Source organism: Manis javanica, chromosome 8 (assembly GCF_040802235.1).
Source record: "Manis javanica isolate MJ-LG chromosome 8, MJ_LKY, whole genome shotgun sequence".
In the NCBI taxonomy this organism is placed as follows: Eukaryota; Metazoa; Chordata; class Mammalia; order Pholidota; family Manidae; genus Manis; species Manis javanica.
The window spans coordinates 76,393,109-76,412,246 of record NC_133163.1 but is presented as its reverse complement, the minus strand read 5'-3'; the positions used below and the strand labels follow the sequence as shown (position 1 = coordinate 76,412,246).

Genomic DNA, 19,138 nt, shown 5'->3' with positions numbered 1-19,138 from the left:
TCCAAATAGCTAGATCAAAGGGGCTGGAGGCCCAGAGACAGTACTTGGGCCCTGTCACTCTTCTGCCTGGAGTCAGGCAGGATAATGGAGGAGGCAAGAGAGGAGCGCAGGGAGATTTGGTTCAGATAGAAGTGGTTTAGATCCTAGCTCTGCTAACTACTATCTATGCAGCTTTGGGGGAGTTGTTTAATGTTAATTAGGCTTTGTTTCCTCATCTGTAAAGTGGTAATATTAAGTATGCCTGTCTTACAATGATGTGGCAAGATTTGAATAACATAATATGTAGTTAAGGGTTTCATACAGTGCCAGAGGCAAATTGAGCACTGCTGGCAATAGTCTGTTCTCTCTGAAATATTCTACTTCTCAAGGTCACGTTTCTATGCTCTGGTTGTAACCCCTACCTGGAAGGACTTGGCCCTAAGGGGAGGCGTTTGAGGCAGAATGGAGTCCTTTCCCTTCTGCCTGGCAGAGCTATTGAGCAGGTTGAACAGTATAGCTTAAAGAAGACTTCCAAAATGTCTTTCCCTTCTACTGCTAAAAAAAAATGAAATAATCACAATACATATGGATCCTTAACTGCCTGTCTTTGAGTCCAGAATTAGGACAGTTCCTGTGTTGATATGATGTGTGTAGGACTGTTTGTTAATCAGCATGAGGTTCCGAAAGACCCGCAGTACTTAGCTTCCCTGTAAGAATCCCCAGAAAATGATCTCAACACAAACCACATGGTTCCCTCCTGATGAAGTCCCATTCCTAGTCCCAGAGATCAATCTGCCACCCTGAGTGGACCATAAAAAACTTTTCTCTCCCCTTCTTAACAGTTGCTGGTGAGGAGGGAGCAATCCATTGCCATTCACTCAGTGGCCTCAGGTTACTGTCCTATAGCCAGTGTGGATCAAGAACCTCAAAGTTTATTCTCTTTTCTTATACTCTTAATTTCAGGTGTTGAAGATGTCCTGATCCCCTTAGCTTTGCGAGCTAATTAATTTCAGCAGCTCTGTCCCCAACCAGATTAGCTGGCACATCTGAGCTAACAAGCCAAAGAACTGTAGCACTAATGCTGGGTAACTAACTGTTCTTAACAAGTCTGCCAAGAGGTTCGAGTGGGTTAGTGTATATTACAGCCACTAGTATGGTTAATATTACTAATAATTTTTTTCTAATATACTTTTTTCTTTGCTGTTCAATCCCAGTACAATTATATAATGGAACCAGCTCATGTAAAGAATTCTGGGCCAGATTAAACATTGGACCATGTCTTAGTTAATTTGGGTGCTCTAACAAAGTACCACAAATTGGGGGGCTTATACACAACAGAAATTTATTTCTCACAGTTCTCGAGGCTGGGAATCTATGATCAGGGTGCCAGTGTGGTCAGATTTTGATGAGGACTCTTCCAGGTTGCAAACTGCTAGTTTCTCATTCTATCCTCACGTTGCAGAAAGAGAGCTAGCTAGCTGTCTGGCCTCTTCTTATGAGGGCACTTCATGGTGGTTCCACCCCCATGACCCAGTTACATCCCAAAGGCCCCACTTCCAAACACCATCACTGAGATTAGGGTTTGAGGGAGACACAAATATTCTGTCCATAACAAACTGAAATAATCACTTCTATAGGTAAAAAATGGTGGGCTATTGTCAGTTTCATGTGGTTCGACCTAATAGGAATGAAATGAATGGGAATGTGTACCTGGCTCAAATGTTAATCATATTTACATTTATTCTTACTCTTAATTCACCTCTGATATCAGAATAAACTTGATATAGTCTGCATAAAAATGGATTTCTGATCATTTATCCTAGGATTATTTACAAGTTCACAATTTTTTAAATTTTTCTTTTAAAAACTAGAATATTACAGATAAAGCTAAATCTCTATTGACCACCCCCATAGTCCCTGCTACCTTTTCCCCCAACCCCAAGAAAACCATTGTTTTGAGTTTAGAAGTATATCTTTTCAGATCTTAAAAAACATAACTTTAGCATTCATATTGTTTTATAATTGCTTTTTTTGCTTTAAATAAATGACATCAAACTAATTTTTTTTAAATTTGTTATTTTGAAATAATTATAGATTTGAAATCAGTTGCAAAAAAAATGTATAGGGAGGTACCATTTACCCTTCACCCAGTTTCCTCCATTTTTTTTCTTTTTTGGTTCATATTACTCTGAAATGTGCATTCCTCAATCAGTAATGTTTTAGGAGTCCATCCATGTTGATATATTTAGCTTTTTCTAGTTCATTTATCTGTTAACCAGTAGTCTGTTAAAATAATATGTGACCTTTTATTTAGACAGGCCTCAATGAGCAACACTGGTTGAGCTTTTTACACTATGTGCTTGATGTTCATTAACTCATTAAATCCTCACAGCAGCCCTGTGAGCTGTGAGCTCCTCTAGCAAGTAATTATGAAGTGGCCTGTCTTGGCATTTGTCAGGCTTCATGGACAAAAAAAGTGTGAATAAGACAGACTTGGTCCCTTCCCTCTTGAACCCTACGTTCTTCTGAGGAAAAACATCTGTACCAGTGAACAAATAAATAAATCAAGATACTTGTCGATTCTAAATACCATAAAGAAAATAAATAGGCTGATGTAGTAGATAGTAAAGGTAGAGATTGAGTTAGATAAGGTTGTAAGGAAAGATTTGTCTGAGGAGGGGACATTTGAATGGAAATCTGAAGAATGAGAAGTGAAGAGCTGGGGGAAATCTCAGGCAGAGGCAATGGCAAATAAATGTAAAGGCTCTGAGGTAGAAAAGTTTGATTTCTCTGAGGTACAGAAAATCAAGAGAATGTTACATGTCACCTATGTCTCGGTGAATCTGGGAACAAGAAAAAGATTTCCACTGTCAAAGTTCATAGCCAGAATCTGTGAACGGGCCTGGAGAGGAGTGAATGTGTGGCGACCACAGCCAGCCTCGCAAGATTCGCCCTCTGATCTGTGTGCTGACCCACGGCACCGGGACCTTGTGACTTTCATTTCTGTATAGCCAGGTACCTACCATAAGGAAGGGGAAAGAAGAAAATCACAATAATAATTCAGCAATGAACACCTTGCTCACATGTATCTTTGTGGACTTGGCAAACGTTCTTGCAGGATAGATTCCTGAAAACGGACCCGCTGGTTTTAAAAGAAATGTGCACTTGATATTTTGCTGGATGCCACCAAATTATCATCCCCCCAGATTATACCAATTCATAGCTCATCTTAAAGTGGCCTTTTTCTCACAGTGTTGCTAACACTTTTTCTGCCAAATTCTAAAGTTCCTAACTTTAATGGAATAGTGTTTGTGAGGGAAGGAGTTAGTTAAAAGTAATTCTGAAAATTTAGATCTAGGTGGCATGGAAAAGTAACAAAACAAATTAGAAGTATCTCAAATGCTGGGACCAAAGGGGTTAGTGAACAGAATTGTGGTCCTAGAACTCATGGAGCTTACAGTCTATGAAGTGCTGCCCAGCAGAATTATAATGTGAGTCTGTGAGCCACAAATGTAATTTAAAATTTTCTACTGTTCATATTTAAAGTGTGAAAAGAAACAAGTAAGATTAATTTTAATAATATGTTTTACTTAACATAATATATCCAAGGTATTATCATTTCAACATGAAATCAATATAAAAATTATTGAGATATCTTAAATTCATATTTTCCATGCAACATCTTCTAACTCCTGTGTGTGTTACACTGACAGCACATCCCACTTCAGTTTGGCCACATTTCAAGTGCTCAATAGCCACATGTGGCTAATGGCTATCATGTCATGGAGCAAAGCTCTGGCTCAATGTTTTCAACAGTGAGTTGGCATCCCTTAGTGGGGAATGAAATCAAAATAAGGCATCCCAGTAAGAAATGTGGTGTTAGAATGCGTTCAAACTTAAGTGACCATCAACTTATCATAGATTGCCGTATATGAACCCCGTGGTAGCCACAGCCAAAACCCTGTAATACACACACAAAAAAAAAACAAAGAGAAGGGACTCCAACCATTAACACTAAAGAAGTCATAATGCACAAGGGAAGAGAGAAGAGAGGAAGACAGGGTCAGAGGAGGCATTATGCTAAGTGAAATAAGGCAGTCAGGGAAAGATAAAAACCATATGGTTCCACTTATATGTAGAATCTGAAAAGAAAACAAACAAATGAAACAGAAATAGACTCATAAACCCAGAGAATGGACTGTTGATTATCAGGGAGCAGGGAGGGTGACAGGTGAAACAGGTGAAGGGGATAAAGAGGTACAAACTTCAAATTATAATTAGTCACAAGGATGTAAGAACAGCATAAGGAATATAGCTAATAATATTGAAAAATCTTCGTATGGTGTGAGATGGTAACTACACATCATGGTGAGCATTTAGTAATGTATATAATTGTCGAATTACTATGCTCATCTCAGACCAATATAATATTCTGTGTCAACTTTTTTTCAATACAAATTATTATTTCTTAAAAAAATGGGGGGTCTCAGCCAGCACAAAGAAAAAACATGGAGATAGAATAGAATACAAAATAATAGTTTGCATTACACACAGTAAGGTCAAGAATTGTTTCAGGAGACTTTTATTTCAGTGATTGTTTTTACACACACACACAGATACTCTCACTTGGGTGTCTTGCAGTTTTGAAAGTCTCTGGTGTGGTGGTGGTTCTTTTTTAACTATAGAGAAATTTTTTCCTCATTAAGCATAAAAGGCTTTCCTTTGGTAAGATGGAGCTGGGGGGCCATTCAAGCACTTGCATGACTACAAGCACCTTTATTTTCCCCCCAGAGTTCAGTGTTTCCCAAAGTATGTTCCATGGAAAATTTAACCCAACCATACTACAGGAAGAAAAAAAAAAGATTGTGTAGCCAAATATGTTTAGAATGAATTACCTCTGTATCATCCTCTGAAAGTGCCCCAATGCATATTAGCAATAGTAAAGGCTTTAGGTCGAATTAAAGAAAGCTGTTATCTTTGTTAATCTTGATTTTCCAAAATGTGTTTTATCACAGAGCCATTCATTTGTAAACACCTATTCCCCACACGCCTTGAGAAATTCTGTTTCACTTTTATTGCGACTACAGTGTAAATTCTCGATTTAAAGACAGTGCAGCAGTGGGATGAGAGAATTTTCTAGGTGATGGAAATGTTCTGTATCTTAAATAGGGTGTTAATTACACAGCTGTATCCATTTGTCAAAACTGTATACTTAAGCTTTTGCATTTTAATGTATGCAGATTATACCTAAATATTTAAAAGTTAAACCGTGTGTATGAGTGGGTTTTTACACTTTTTTTTATAACCACTGTAAGAAATGCATTTCTACCTTGTGCCCAGTGCAGTTACACAAATGTTTCAAGAAATGAGTCTTACTTTTACCATGTGCCATGAACCCAATTCCATTCTCTCTTATCCTATCTTCTACTCAATCTTTCATTTAAAAAAATGCTAGTTAAACCCACTAAGCTGCAACATAAATGTCAAAACCCACATTTTGGAAAACACTGTAGATAGAGTCAGTGATTTTCATGACAGGTGTTGCATGAGGATTGTGAGGGGACTGTTGAAAGGGAAACATTAAGAGAACGCAGCTGGGCAGGGCCACCCTGGATTCACCTGCCTAGTGCCGTGACACTGGCATGCCACCACACTGTAGGAGGATAGCTGGACTGAATGTGCAGAGAGCAGTCAGCCCTCCACCTGGAACTCTAACGTTGTGGGAGCTGAACACAGGGACAATCAGAAAAGGGGATGGTGGCGGTGGCAGTGCTCTAAAGTGGAGCCGAAAGCACTGGTGTTGCTGAGAGAAGGCAGGTGGCCTGAAAGCTGGCTCTGTGGTGTGCCCTGAGCTGGGCACAGGGAGCCCTGTGCAGCTCTTTGCTCTGTGGCTAACACAGCTACAAACGCTTCACTACCTGTCAGCAGGCCTCTTAGGATTACTTTCCATGGACAACATTTAAGAAAACTATCTGTTCAGAAAGTTTCTTGATTCTTGCTGTATGTGGAGATGGCTGAGAAAGGCTGGTCTGCAGAAAGGACTCACTGGACTGAGAAATAGAACAACTGGATTGTCTACAGATTTCCCACCAATTCGCAGTAGCAATTCAGTCACGTTGTCTCTTGGTACCAGTTTTACCTATAAACTGATTATCAAGGAGTAGTAATAATTTAGATGGGGTCTGCCTGTGGTTGAGTCTGAGGGAGTAATGTGTTAATCAGATAGGGTCTAAACACATGGAGCATTGCTAATCAATAGGAAATAAATATTTTCCTTATCAGGTTTCAGAGAGGATGTGCATTGAAATTGTGTCCCTGGCCTTCTACCCAGAGGCTGAAGTGATGTGTGATGAGAACGTAAAACAAGTGTACGTGGAGTACAGGTTCTACGATCTACCCTTGTCGGAGACAGAGACCCCAGTGTCCCTGAGGAAGCCGAGGGCAGGAGAAGAGATCCACTTTCACTTCAGCAAAAGTGAGGAGTTCCCTGTGGTTAGCTGGGAAAGGAGACCGACAGATGCTTAAACTGAGGGGTCAGAACCACTCTGGACTTCTCTGATGGGGTGAATCCAACCATTTGATTTTCTTTTATTTATCACAGTAATATATGCATATGGTTTCAAAATATCAAATAGAACAAAAAAGATGTTTGTTTAAAGTCAAACAGTCCCTTGCTCCACCCCTTCGCCAAAGATCACTCCCCCTCGCCCCTCCCGGTGTCCCCTTAGTCTGCCACACCACTTTTCCCTTTTTCTGCTGTTTCTTCTATTATTTAACTCCATGTTTCTGGGTAATGTTTCTATTGCAATTTCCTGATTCACCAGTTTTAGAAATTATCTGCAGACTTCCTATCTTAGCACATACAATTTCTCTCTCTCTTAAAGCACACCTATAACCCTTACAGTTGGATCATAATTTTTATTTAATCCAATCTCAATTGTTTCTATTATTATGGATATGTAAATATTCATTCTGGCAGAGCCAAGTGGTATACCAGGATTATGTTTCCTTTCTTGGTCATTATTTTGTCTCAGTTTTTCACTTGTTTTATTTTCATTTTTTACTTGTAATTCTTTTTATACCCTCCAACAGCCTTTCCAAATTTTCAAGTTACCAAACCTGTCAAATAATTTATTATTTTTTCCTAAAGACTTTTCTTCATTCTCTTGCTCCTTTTTAGCCCATGTTCATTTATTAGCCCACTGCTGCCACTGAGAGAATTTGATTAAATTCTCTGCTAAACTCGATTTCCTGTCTCCTGGGTCCTGTGTCATCCTCTGATTTATTTTATTTCAATAGATCATATATTGCACAAGCATTTAAAAAAAGAGTACATTGGAAGTATATATTTTGAGACAGTCATGCATGAAATAACTTTATTCTACCCACATACATCACTGGTAAGTAGACCAAGTATATGCTGAAAACATTTTCATTCGTAATTTCAAAGCAGTTGGTCCATGGTCTTTTAGATCCAGCCCAGGAATCTTATCTTCAACGTTAGCATTCCTAAATCTCAGAATATGTATGTTTTTTCTTTAATTGTTCTGGCCATTCAGGAGGCTCTTTCAAAATAGAAACTCATGTCTTTTAGTTCTGGGGAATGTTATTAACATTTCTATGATAATTTTCTTCCCAACGTTTTCTCATTTTGTTAGTAGACTTTTGAATCTTCTAAATTGATCCTCTGATTTTATCACATTCCTCTTATATTCTACCTCTGTTTTTTCTATTTGGGAGATTTCCTTAATTTTTTTCTTTTAGTCATTTACTGAGTATTTTAAATTTCTAAGAGCTGTTTCTTGTTCTCTATTCCTTTTATTCATTTAAAAAATAGATCCTCTCCTTCTATAGTGCAAGATAAGTTTATTTCTCACTTGTGTAAAACAAGTACAGAGGTGGGCAGTCCAGGCCTGAACCTAGTGATACCGGGGGGGTCCAAACACCTGCCTTGCCTCCCCACATCCTTTGCCTGTCTTCCATCTTCTTGGTTACCCATCATCATTACTTAACGGCTGCCCGAGAAAGAAAGCAAGCCTCAAAGCTAGCCTGTTAAGCAGATTTCACACAACAGTTTGGCCAGGAACTTAATCATGTAGCTAAACCTAGCTAACATAGAGGTTGGAAAATGTGGGGCAATGTATATGATGATGCAACATTCCCGTATAAATATGAAGAGGAAGGAGGGCAAGGATGTTGACACAGGCATTTTGAGTTGAACCTGCCACAAAACCCAGATCTCTAGATGGCCCTAAAAAAATATGTTTCCTAGAATTTGTCCAGCTGAGGAGTGGTGGGAGCACATCATCTCAGCAGATGCAGGACAGCTCTCAGTGCGGACTGTAAAGCTTCCTTTATAACGGGCTGATAAACTTTTCATAAAGATAGTAAATATTTTAGGGTGTGTGGGCCAAACAGTCTCTGTCACAATTACTCAGTTTTATCCTGGTAGTTGGAAATCACCCATAAATAATAATATGAACAAGTAAGCGTGCCTGTGTTCAATGAAACTTTATTGATGCAAATAGGTGGGCAGCCCACAGGCCCTACTTTGCCAGCCTCTGCTTTATATCACTGTTTTACATACTCCACTTATGGACGTCTCAGTGTCCAAATAGCAACAGTCTATGATTCTTGGCTTTTTTTCCTCTCATCCTTCATACAGTGATAGACCTGGACCCACTGGAGCAAAAAGGCCGAAGGCAGTTTCTCTTCACCATGATGAATGGACAAGATCCTGAGCATGGACAGTAAGCATCCACTTTCCACTTTGAAACAGAGGAGATACTCACAGCAGAATTCAGTTTGTTTTTGAGCTGACATTAAATATTTTAATAACTTCTTATTAATTTACCTTTGATGAATTTCTCATCTACCTGACTTGATAAATCAAATTGTAATCTGATAGGGTTAGCTTATTTATCACCTAAGCAAGACCCTGGTAAGCGCCTTTCTGGTGCCAGCAAGTTTCCTGAATATTGACAGTGCCCTATGGACAGAACACTTTGACATCCTAAGGTAATTTGATTCATTCCTCACAAATACAGTACCAGGGCTAGATTACCAAATATGATGCCTTTTTAATGCTAATTTTATATTTAGATTTTAAAAATTATTTGTCAACAGGAATATGGTGACTTTGATATAACTGAAGTAAATTCTAGGTCTTGCTATCAGTTTTGGGACAGCCGGTTGTGCTTATTATTCTTGTAGTTTGAGGAAGCCTCCTTTTAGAGGTTCCAGATGAAATACATGAGACATACATACTTACACTAAAAAATTATTCATTGTTCAGCTGAAATTTGAAATTCAAATTTAAGTTAGTATCTGATTTGGGGTTTCAGTTTGTTTTGTTTTTGGCCAAATCTGGTAGCCTTACCTACTTTTTGTGTGTGTCGCTAAGAAATAATACAAGGCTGGTGTTCTAACCCATCACTTTTCCTAAACGCCCAATTTTACTTGCATTTACTTTGTCTCCAGTTGGTCACAGGAAGAACCAAAGGTCCTTTTGTCATTCATAAGCATGACTGGGTGTTCATGCTTTTGTGTGACATGTGCCTCCCTCACACCTTATTACAAGTTAGCACATTACCCATCTGACATGAAAAAAAAGGAAGAAAAGACAAAAAGAAAGGACTAAAAGAGGAGCCAGCTGAAATAAACAGTTAATCTGACTTCAGTATCACGGTGGATTAAAGGACATATAAGTTTACTAGTAACTGGGAAATGGAACGTCATTTGCTTGTTTCCCTTCTGCATTAATGTTAAATTTAGCTTGTTCTGTTCTTTTTTTCCCTCAGCATTCCTAGAACTCTCTTTTCCTTTATTCCCTTACTGTTGGAACCTTTTTCTTTTTGTAACCTACTCAGTTTTAGATCTCAACTGATTTTCCCTTTTGACTTTATTTTTGCCAGTATGTTATGGTGGACAGGACACTGGTTTTGTAATCAGACAGAGCTGGTTTTGAATTCTGACTCTTCCACTTACTAGCTCTATGAACTTTGAGATTTTATAGGCATGCCTAGTTTTACTACACTTCAGTTTATTGGCCCTTGCAGACACGGCATTTTTTACAATTGACGGTTAGGGGCAAGCCTGCATCAAGTAAGTCTATTGGTACCATTTTCCCAACAGCATTTGCTCACTTTGTGTCTCTGTATCACATTTTGGCAATTCTCACAAATTTCATACTTTTTCATTATCGTTATATTTGTTGTGGTGATCCATGATTAGTGATCTTTGATGTTACTATTGTAATGGTTTTGGGTGCCAGAACCTTGCTTGTATAAGACGGCAAACTTAATAAATGTCTTGTGTTCTCGCTACTGGCTGTTTCCCTTCCTCTCCCTCTCATTTCCTGAGACATAATACTGAATTTAGGCCAATTAATAACCTTACAGTGGCCTCTAACTGTTCAAGTGACAGGAAGAGTTGTACATCTCTCACTTTAAATCAAAAGCTAGAAATGACTAAGTTAAGTAAGAGAAGCATGTCAAAAGCTGAGCTAGGCCAAAAGTTAGGCCTCTTGCACCAGTCAAATTGTGAATGCAAAAGAAAAAAGTTCTTGAAGGAAATTAAAAGTGCTACTCCAGTGAGCACATGAATAATAAGAATGCAAAAGAGCTTTATTATTGATATGGAGAGAGTTTTTGAACTCTGGGTAGAAGATCAAACCAGCCACAACATTCCCTGAAGTCAGGAGTCTAACCCAGAGCAAAGCCATAACTCTCTTCAGTTCTCTGAAGGCTAAGAGAGGTGAAGAAGCTGCTGAAGAAAAGTTGGAAGCTAGCACAGGTAGGTTCATGACGTTTAAGGAAAGACACTGTCTCCATAACATCAAAGTGCAAGTGAAGCAGCAGGTGCTGATGGAGAAGCTGCAGCAAGGTATCCAGAGGATCTGGCTCAGATCATCAATGAAGATGGCTGTGCTAAACAACAGCTTTTCCATGTAGATGAAACAGCCTTGGATGGGAAGAAGAGGCCATCTAGGACTTTCATAGCCAGAGAGGAGAAGTCAGTGCCTGGCTTCAAACCTTCAAAAGATAGGCTGAATCTCTTGTGAAGGTCTAATACAACTGGTGACTTTGAGTTGAGGCCAGTGCTCACTGACCACTCTGAAAATCCTAGGGCCCATAAGAATTATGCTTAAACTACTCTGCCTGTGCTCTGTAAAGGGAATAATAAAGCATGTCTATATACAACGTGGTTTACTAAAGATTTTAAGCACTTGGTTGATACCCGCTACTCAGAAAAAGATTCCTTTCAAAATATGACTGCTCAAGAGGTGGAGCCAAGATGGCAGCCTGAGTAGAGCAGCAGAAATCTCCTCCCAAAACCACATATATTTTTGAAAATACAACAAAGACAGCTCTTCCTAAAAGAGAGACCAGAAGACACAGGACAACATCCAGACCACATACACACCTGCGAGAACCCAGCGCCTCGTGAAGAGGGTAAGATACAAGCCCTGGCCCGGCGGGACCCAAGCGCCCCACACGCCAGCTCCAGGTGGGAGGAGAGGAGTTGAGCGGGGAGGGAGAGGGAGCCCAGGACTGCTAAATAGCCAGCCCTAGCCATCCACACCAAAGTGCAGACACAGTGCCTGTGTGAGGTCCTGGATAATAGGGAAACAGGACAGTAAGACCTGTGAGTGGGACCCCACAGCCAGCGCCCTGGGGACAAAGAAAAGCGAGTGCTTTTTGGAAGTCTTAAAGGGACAGGGACCCCAGGGCCAGATGGAACCATCCTGGGACACTTAGTCCAGCAACAGGGAATCTGGGGAACTCTGGACACTCTAACCCCCTGGGCAGCAGGGAGCACAGAGGCCCCTCACAGAGATAAATAGCCTCCCGCCTGTTCCCCCTCCAACGTGGCTCCACCATATCGGAACAGCAGCCCGAGGCAGGCCACGCAGACATCAACAGTGGAGATAAACTACATAGTGGCCGGGCAAGAATCAGAAGCCCCATCTGCGTGCAGTTTCCCAGCACAAGTCACTAGAGGTCGCTGTTCTCCCAGGAGAGGAAGGCCACAAACCAACAAGAAGGGAAGTTCTTCTGGCCATCACTCGTGCCAGCTCTGCAATCTATATCGCCATGAAAAGGCAAAATTTCAGGCACACAAAGATAACAGAGACAACACCTAAGAAGGAGACAGACCTAACCAGTCTTCCTGAAAAAGAATTCAAAATAAAAATCATAAACATGCTGACAGAGATGCAGAGAAATATGCAAGAGATAAGGGATGAAGTCCGGAGGGAGATTACAGACATCTGGAAGGAGATTACAGAAGTGAAACAAACTCTGGAAGGATTTATAAGCAGAATGGATAAGATGCAAGAGGCCATTGATGGAATAGAAACCAGAGAAGAGGAACGCATAGAAGCTGACAGAGAGAGAGATAAAAGGATCTGAAGGAACGAAACAATATTAAGAACACTGTGTGACCAATCCAAAAGGAACAATATCTGTATTACAGGGGTAGCAGAAGAAGAGACAGAAAAAGGAATAGAAAGTGTCTTTGAAGAAATAACTGCAGAAAACTTCCCCAAACTGGGGGAGGAAATAATCAAACAGAACAACGAAATACACAGAACTCCCAGCAGAAAGGACCCAAGGAGGACAACAACAAGACACATAATAATTAAAGTGGCAGAGATCAAGGACAAGGAAAGAGTTTTAAAGGCAGCTAGAGAGAAAAAGGTCACCTATAAAGGAAAACCCATCAGGCTATTATCAGACTTCTCAATAGAAACCGTAGAGGCCGAGAGAGAATGTCATGATATATTTAATGTAATGAAACAGAAGGGCCTTGAACCGAGGATACTGTATCCAGCATGATTACCATTTAAATATGAAGGAGGGATTAAACAATTCCCAGACAAGCAAAAGTTGAGGGAATTTGCCTCCCACAAACCACCTCTACAGGGTATTTTAGAGGGACTGTTCTAGACGGGAGCACTCCTAAGACTAAACAGATGTCACCAGAGAAAATGAAATCACAGCAAAGAAAGCAGACCAACCAAATACTAACTAAAGGTAAAAAATAAAATCAACTACCCACTAAAAGCAGTTAAAGGAAACACGAAAGAGCACAGAATAAAACACCCAACATATAAAGAATGGAGGAGAAGGAATAAGAAGGGAGAGAAGAAAAGAATCTCCAGACAGTGTATATAACAGCTTAAAAAGCGAGCTAAGTTAGGCAGTAAGATACTAAAGAAGCTAACCTTGAACCTTTGGTAACCACGAATCTAAAGCCTGCAATGGCAATAAGTACATATCTTTCAATAGTCACCCTAAAGGTAAATGGACTGAACACACCAATCAAAAGACACAGAGTAATAGAAAGGATAAAAAAGCAAGACCCATCTATATGCTGCTTACAAGAAACTAACCTCAAACCCAAAGACATGCACAGAATAAAAGTCAAGGGATGGAAAAACATATTAAAGGCAAATAACAGAGAGAAGAAAGCAGGGGTTGCAATACTAGTATCAGACAAAATAGACTTCAAAACAAAGAAAATAACAAGAGATAAAGAAGGACATTACATAATGATAAAGGGCTCAGTCCAACAAGAGGATATAACCATTCTAAATATATATGCACCCAACACAGGAGCACCAGCATATATAAAACAAATACTAACAGAACTAAAGGGGGAAATAGAATGCAATACATTCATTTTAGGAGACTTCAACATGCTACTCATCCCAAAGGATAGAACCACTGGGCAGAAAATAAGTAAGGACACGGAGGCACTGAACAACACACGAGAACAGATGGACCTAATAGACATCTATAGAACTCTACATCCAAAAGCAACAGGATATACATTCTTCTCAAGTGCACACGGAACATTCTCCAGAATAGACCACATACTAGGTCACAAAAACAGCCTCAGTAAATTCCAAAAGATTGAAATTCTACCAACCAACTTTTCAGACCACAAAGGTATAAAACTAGAAATAAATTCTACAAAGAAAACAAAAAGGCTCACAAACACATGGAGGCTTAACAACATGCTCCTAAATAATCAATGGATCAATGAACAGATTAAAATAGAGATCAAGGAATATATGGAAACAAATGACAACAACAACACAAAGCCACAACTTCGGTGGGACACAGCGAAAACAGTCTTAAGAGGAAAGTATATAGCGATCCAGGCACACTTGAAGAAGGAAGAACAATCCCAAATGAATAGTCTAACATCACAATTATCAAAACTGGAAAAAGAAGAACAAAGGAGGCCTAAAGTCAGCAGAAGGAGGGACATAATAAAGATCAGAGAAGAAATAAACAAAATTGAGAAGAATAAAACAATAGCAAAAATCAATGAAACCAAGAGCTGGTTCTTTGAGAAAATAAATAAAATAGATAAGCCTCTAGCCAAACTTATTAAGAGAAAAAGAGAATCAACACAAATCAACATAATCAGAAATGAGAATGGAAAAATCACGACAGACTCCACAGAAATACAAAGAATTATTAAAAACTACTATGAAAACCTATATGCTAACCAGCTGGAAAACCTAGAAGAAATGGACAACTTCCTAGAAAAATACAACCTTCCAAGACTGACCAAAGAAGAAACACAAAAGTTAAACAAACCAATTATGAACAAAGAAATTGAAACGGTAATCAAAAAACTAACCAACAACAAAACCCCTGGGCCAGATGGATTTACCTCAGAATTTTCTCAGACATACAGAGAAGACATAATACCCGTTCTCCTTAAAGTTTTCTAAAAAATAGAAGAGGAGGGAATACTCTCAAACTCATTCTATGAAGCCAACTCATTCACCCTAATACCAAAACCAGGCAAAGACCCCACCAGAAAATAAAATTACAGACCAATGAGATGCAAAAATACTCAATAAAATATTAGCAAACCGAATTTAAAAATATATCAAAAGGATCATACACCACGATCAAGTGAGATTCATCCCAGGGATGCAAGGATGGTACAACATTCAAAAATCCATCAACATCATCCACCACATTAACAAAAAGAAGGATAAAAACCACATGATCATCTCTATAGATGCTGAAAAAGCATTTGACAAAATTCAACATCCATTCATGATAAAAACTCTCAGCAAAATGGGTATAGAGGGCAAGTACCTCAACATAATAAAGGACATATATGATAAACCCACAGCCAACATCATACTGAACAGTGAGAGGCTGAAAGCTTTTCATCTGAGATCGGGAACAAGACAGGGATGCCCACTCCCCCCACTGTTATTTTACATAGTACTGGAGGTCCTAGCCACGGCAATTAGACAAAACAAAGAAATACAAGGAATTCAGACTGGTAAAGAAGAAGTTAAACTGTCACTATTTCAGATGACATGATATTGTACTTTAAGAACCCTAAAGACTCCACTCCAAAACTACTATAACTGATATAGGAATACAGCAAAGTAGCAGGGTACAAAATTAACACACAGAAATCTGTAGCTTTCCTATACACTAACAATGAACCAATAGAAAGAGAAATCAGGAAAACAACTCCATTCACAATTGCATCAAAAAGAATAAAATACCTACAAATAAATCTAACCAAAGAAGTGAAAGACCTATACCCTGAAAACTACAAGACACTCTTAAGAGAAATTAAAGAGGACACTAACAAATGGAAACTCATCCCATGCTCTTGGCTAGGAAGAATTAATATCATCAAAATGGCCATCCTGCCCAAAGCAATATACAGATTTCACGCAATCCCTATCAAATTACCAACAGCATTCTTCAATGAACTGAAACAAATAGTTCAAAAACTCATATGGAAGCACCAAAGACCCCGAATAGCCAAAGCAATCCTGAGAAAGAAGAATAAAATGGGGGAATCTCACTTCCCAACCTCAAGCTCTACTACAAAGCCATAGTAATCAAGACAATTTGGTACTGGCACAAGAACAGAGCCACAGACCAGTGGAACAGATTAGAGACTCCAGACAATAACCCAAACATATATGGTCAATTAAAATATGATAAAGGAGCCATGGACATACAATGGGGAAATGACAGTCTCTTCAACAGATGGTGCTGGCAAAACTGGACAGCTACATGTAAGAGAATGAAACTAGACCATTGTCTAACCCCATACACAAAAGTAAATTCGAAATGGATCAAAGACCTGAATGTAAGTAAAACATATGCAAAAATCTCTTAGACATAAACATGAGTGACCTCTTCTTGAACATATCTCCCCTGGCAAGGAAAACAAAAGCAAAAATGAACAAGTGGGACTATATTAAGCTGAAAAGCTTCTGTACAGCCAAAGACACCATCAATAGAACAAAAAGGTACCCTAGAGTATGGGAGAATATATTTGTAAATGACAGACCCGATGAAGGCTTGACATCCAAAATATATAAAGACCTCACCCACCTCAACAAACCAAAAACAAATAATCCAATGAAAAAATGGGCAGAGGAACTTAACAGTTCTCCAAAAAAGAAATTCAGATGGCGAACAGACACATGAAAAGATGCTCCACATAGCTAATTATCAGAGAAATGCAAATTAAAACCACAATGAGATATCACCTCACACCAGTAAGGATGGCTACCATCCAAAAGAGAAACAACAACAAATGTTGGTGAGGTTGTGGAGAAAGGGGAACCCTCCTACACTGCTGGTGGGAGAGTAAATTAGTTCAACCATTGTGGAAAGCAGTATGGAGGTTCCTCAAAATGCTGAAAATAGACTGACCATTTGACCCAGGAATTCCACTCCTAGGAATTTACCCTAAGAATGCAGCACTCCAGTTTGAAAAAGACAGATGCACCCCTATGTTTATCACAGCACTATTTACAATAAGCCAAGAAATGGAAGCAGCCTAAGTGTCCATCAGTATATGAATGGATAAGAAGATGTGGTACATATACACAATGGAATATTATTCAGCCATAAGAAGAAAACAAACCCTACCATTTGCAACAATATGGATGGAGCTAGAGGGTGTTTTGCTCAGTGAAATAAGCCAAGTGGGGAAAGAGAAATACCAAATGATTTCACTAATCTGTGGAGTATAAGAACAAAGGAAAAACTGAAGGAACAAAACAGCAGCAGAATCACAGAACACAAGAATGGACTAACAGGTACCAAAGGGAAAGGGACTGGGGAGGATGGGTGGGTAGGGAGGGATAAGGGGGGGGAGAAGAAAGGAGGCATTATGATTAGCATGCATAATGGGGAGGAGAAAGGGGAGGGCTGTGCAACACAGAGAAGACAAGTAGTGATTCTACAACTTTTGCTATGCTGACGGACAGAGACTGTAATGGGGTTTGTGGGGGGGGACTTGGTATAGGGGAGAGAGTCTAGTAAACAAAATATTCTTCATGTAATTGTAGATTAATGATAACTAAAGAAAAAAAGGAGAAAGAAAAGGGGGATTACTCCCTGATAGGATAAAACTAACTGCAAATCAACAATTAATGCATGCTTTACATATCCTTAATTTTGGTCTTTTAAAGGGTGTCAGATGATCAGCTGTGGAAGTACATTTTTCTGATAATATTCCTTTCTTTAAAAAAAAAAAAGCAGTTCCTGTGTGGTGATCTCCAACAGGTTTCTCACAATGGTATAAAGGTCATATCAAAGTGTGGGCAAAGGGTTTGTTTGTGTTTATACAGAGGATCAAAGCCTAATTTGGCTACCCAGAAAATGAATTAAGATACGATATGAAGAAGAACTTCCAACACCAACATCCTCTGGAAGAGTCATTCCAGAAGATGATCATCAAAACACTTCAAGCAAGATACTGGCGCTGTTGCAGTTGTAGCTGCATTCATCCTACCGGTTCCTGGACTTGCCATTAGAATGAAGAAAGAGATATCTAAGCTGGCCTGTGCATACAGTAAAACAACAAATTTGACTGTATCTATACTGTCGGAACTCAACCAAGAATTAGGAGAAGTGCAAGTTGCAGTGCTCCAAAATCGTGCGACTATAGACTATCTACTGTTAAAAGAACATATGAGATGAGATGTGAACAGTTCCCAGAAATGTGTTGTTTTAATTTGTCTGATTTTTCTCAAACTATTCAAATTCAGTTAGACAATATCCATTATATCATTGATAAGTTTTCACAAATGCCTAGGGTACCTAACTGGTTTTCTTGGTTTCACTGGATATGGCTGGTAATTGTAGGTCTGCTTTTGTTATGTAGCTGTATTCCTATTATGTTAATGTGTGTACACAATTTAATTAGTAGTTTAAAACCTATACATTCTGATGTTACTCTACAAGAAGATATGTCAGAGAAATAATCAATCTTCCCATGTTTGCTTCTGTCTGCTACTTCTACTGCTTTTCTTCTTCCTTCCTAATTACAACCCTTTAGTAGAATTCGTGCCTCATATTGAAAATTACCGAGTACCATAATTCTTCCAAGTGGTAAAGATACCTCAAGACAAATACTGGGCATAGAAGTCACAGGGCATAAATCTGCAAAGAAGTAAAAAGCTCACCTTTTCAAAGAATATTGCTTCTCTCTCACTTACCAACTTTACATTTCCCTGTATGGCCCCGGAAGATGACTGGTTAGCCAGAGACGGGTAAGATTCCTCAAGGGAGGAACAACCTAAGACAGGCACAGTCGCAGGGGGGCCATCAGGTGAGATATTGGGGATCAACAGAGGTGAAGCTTAGAACCTCACCCCCCGTTTTGAGAGAAATCTTCTGCATCCGTGGATGTTTTGTTGCCCTTGTCTAGCTTCAATACTTAGTATATAGGCACAGACCTGATCATCTACATTTGCCCTCTTAGAGCACTAAATTATGTTTTCTACCTTTATCTTGCATCTACCTACCATCTCAGCATTTTATTAAAAAATAATAATAATAAGGGAGAAATGTGGGATTCACATATAGATCAAGTATAAGAATCGAACGAATAATCATATCTGAATTGTTTATAGTTCATGATGCGTGATCAAAACCGAAAGTTTCTGTGATATGACTGCCCTTGCACTGTTCACTATGTAAGAACTTGTTCACCATGTAAGAACTTGTTTGTTACGCTTCAGAAGATTGGAGACTGTTGAGAATTAGGCTTGGGGTTGATTAATGATTGTGCATTGAGTCCCCTATACAGAATTTTATTGTTGTTAACAACCATTTGATCAATAAATATGAGAGATGCC

At 39.1% G+C, this 19,138-nt stretch overlaps 1 protein-coding gene and 1 pseudogene across 10 annotated transcripts in view; both read left to right on the top strand.

Moving 5' to 3' along the window:
* RPGRIP1 (RPGR interacting protein 1) overlaps window positions 1–19,138 on the top strand; it is an 82,231-nt gene that overhangs the window by 58,827 nt on the left and 4,266 nt on the right. For all 10 annotated transcript variants that reach the window (XM_073211550.1, XM_073211544.1, XM_073211541.1 and 7 more), the window contains 2 exons: window positions 6,262–6,454; window positions 8,645–8,729. In XM_073211550.1, coding sequence (XP_073067651.1) covers window positions 6,262–6,454; window positions 8,645–8,729 — 278 coding nt within the window. The remainder of the gene's footprint in view (window positions 1–6,261; window positions 6,455–8,644; window positions 8,730–19,138) is intronic.
* Window positions 9,482–9,581, top strand: LOC118972292 (small nucleolar RNA U13; annotated as a pseudogene).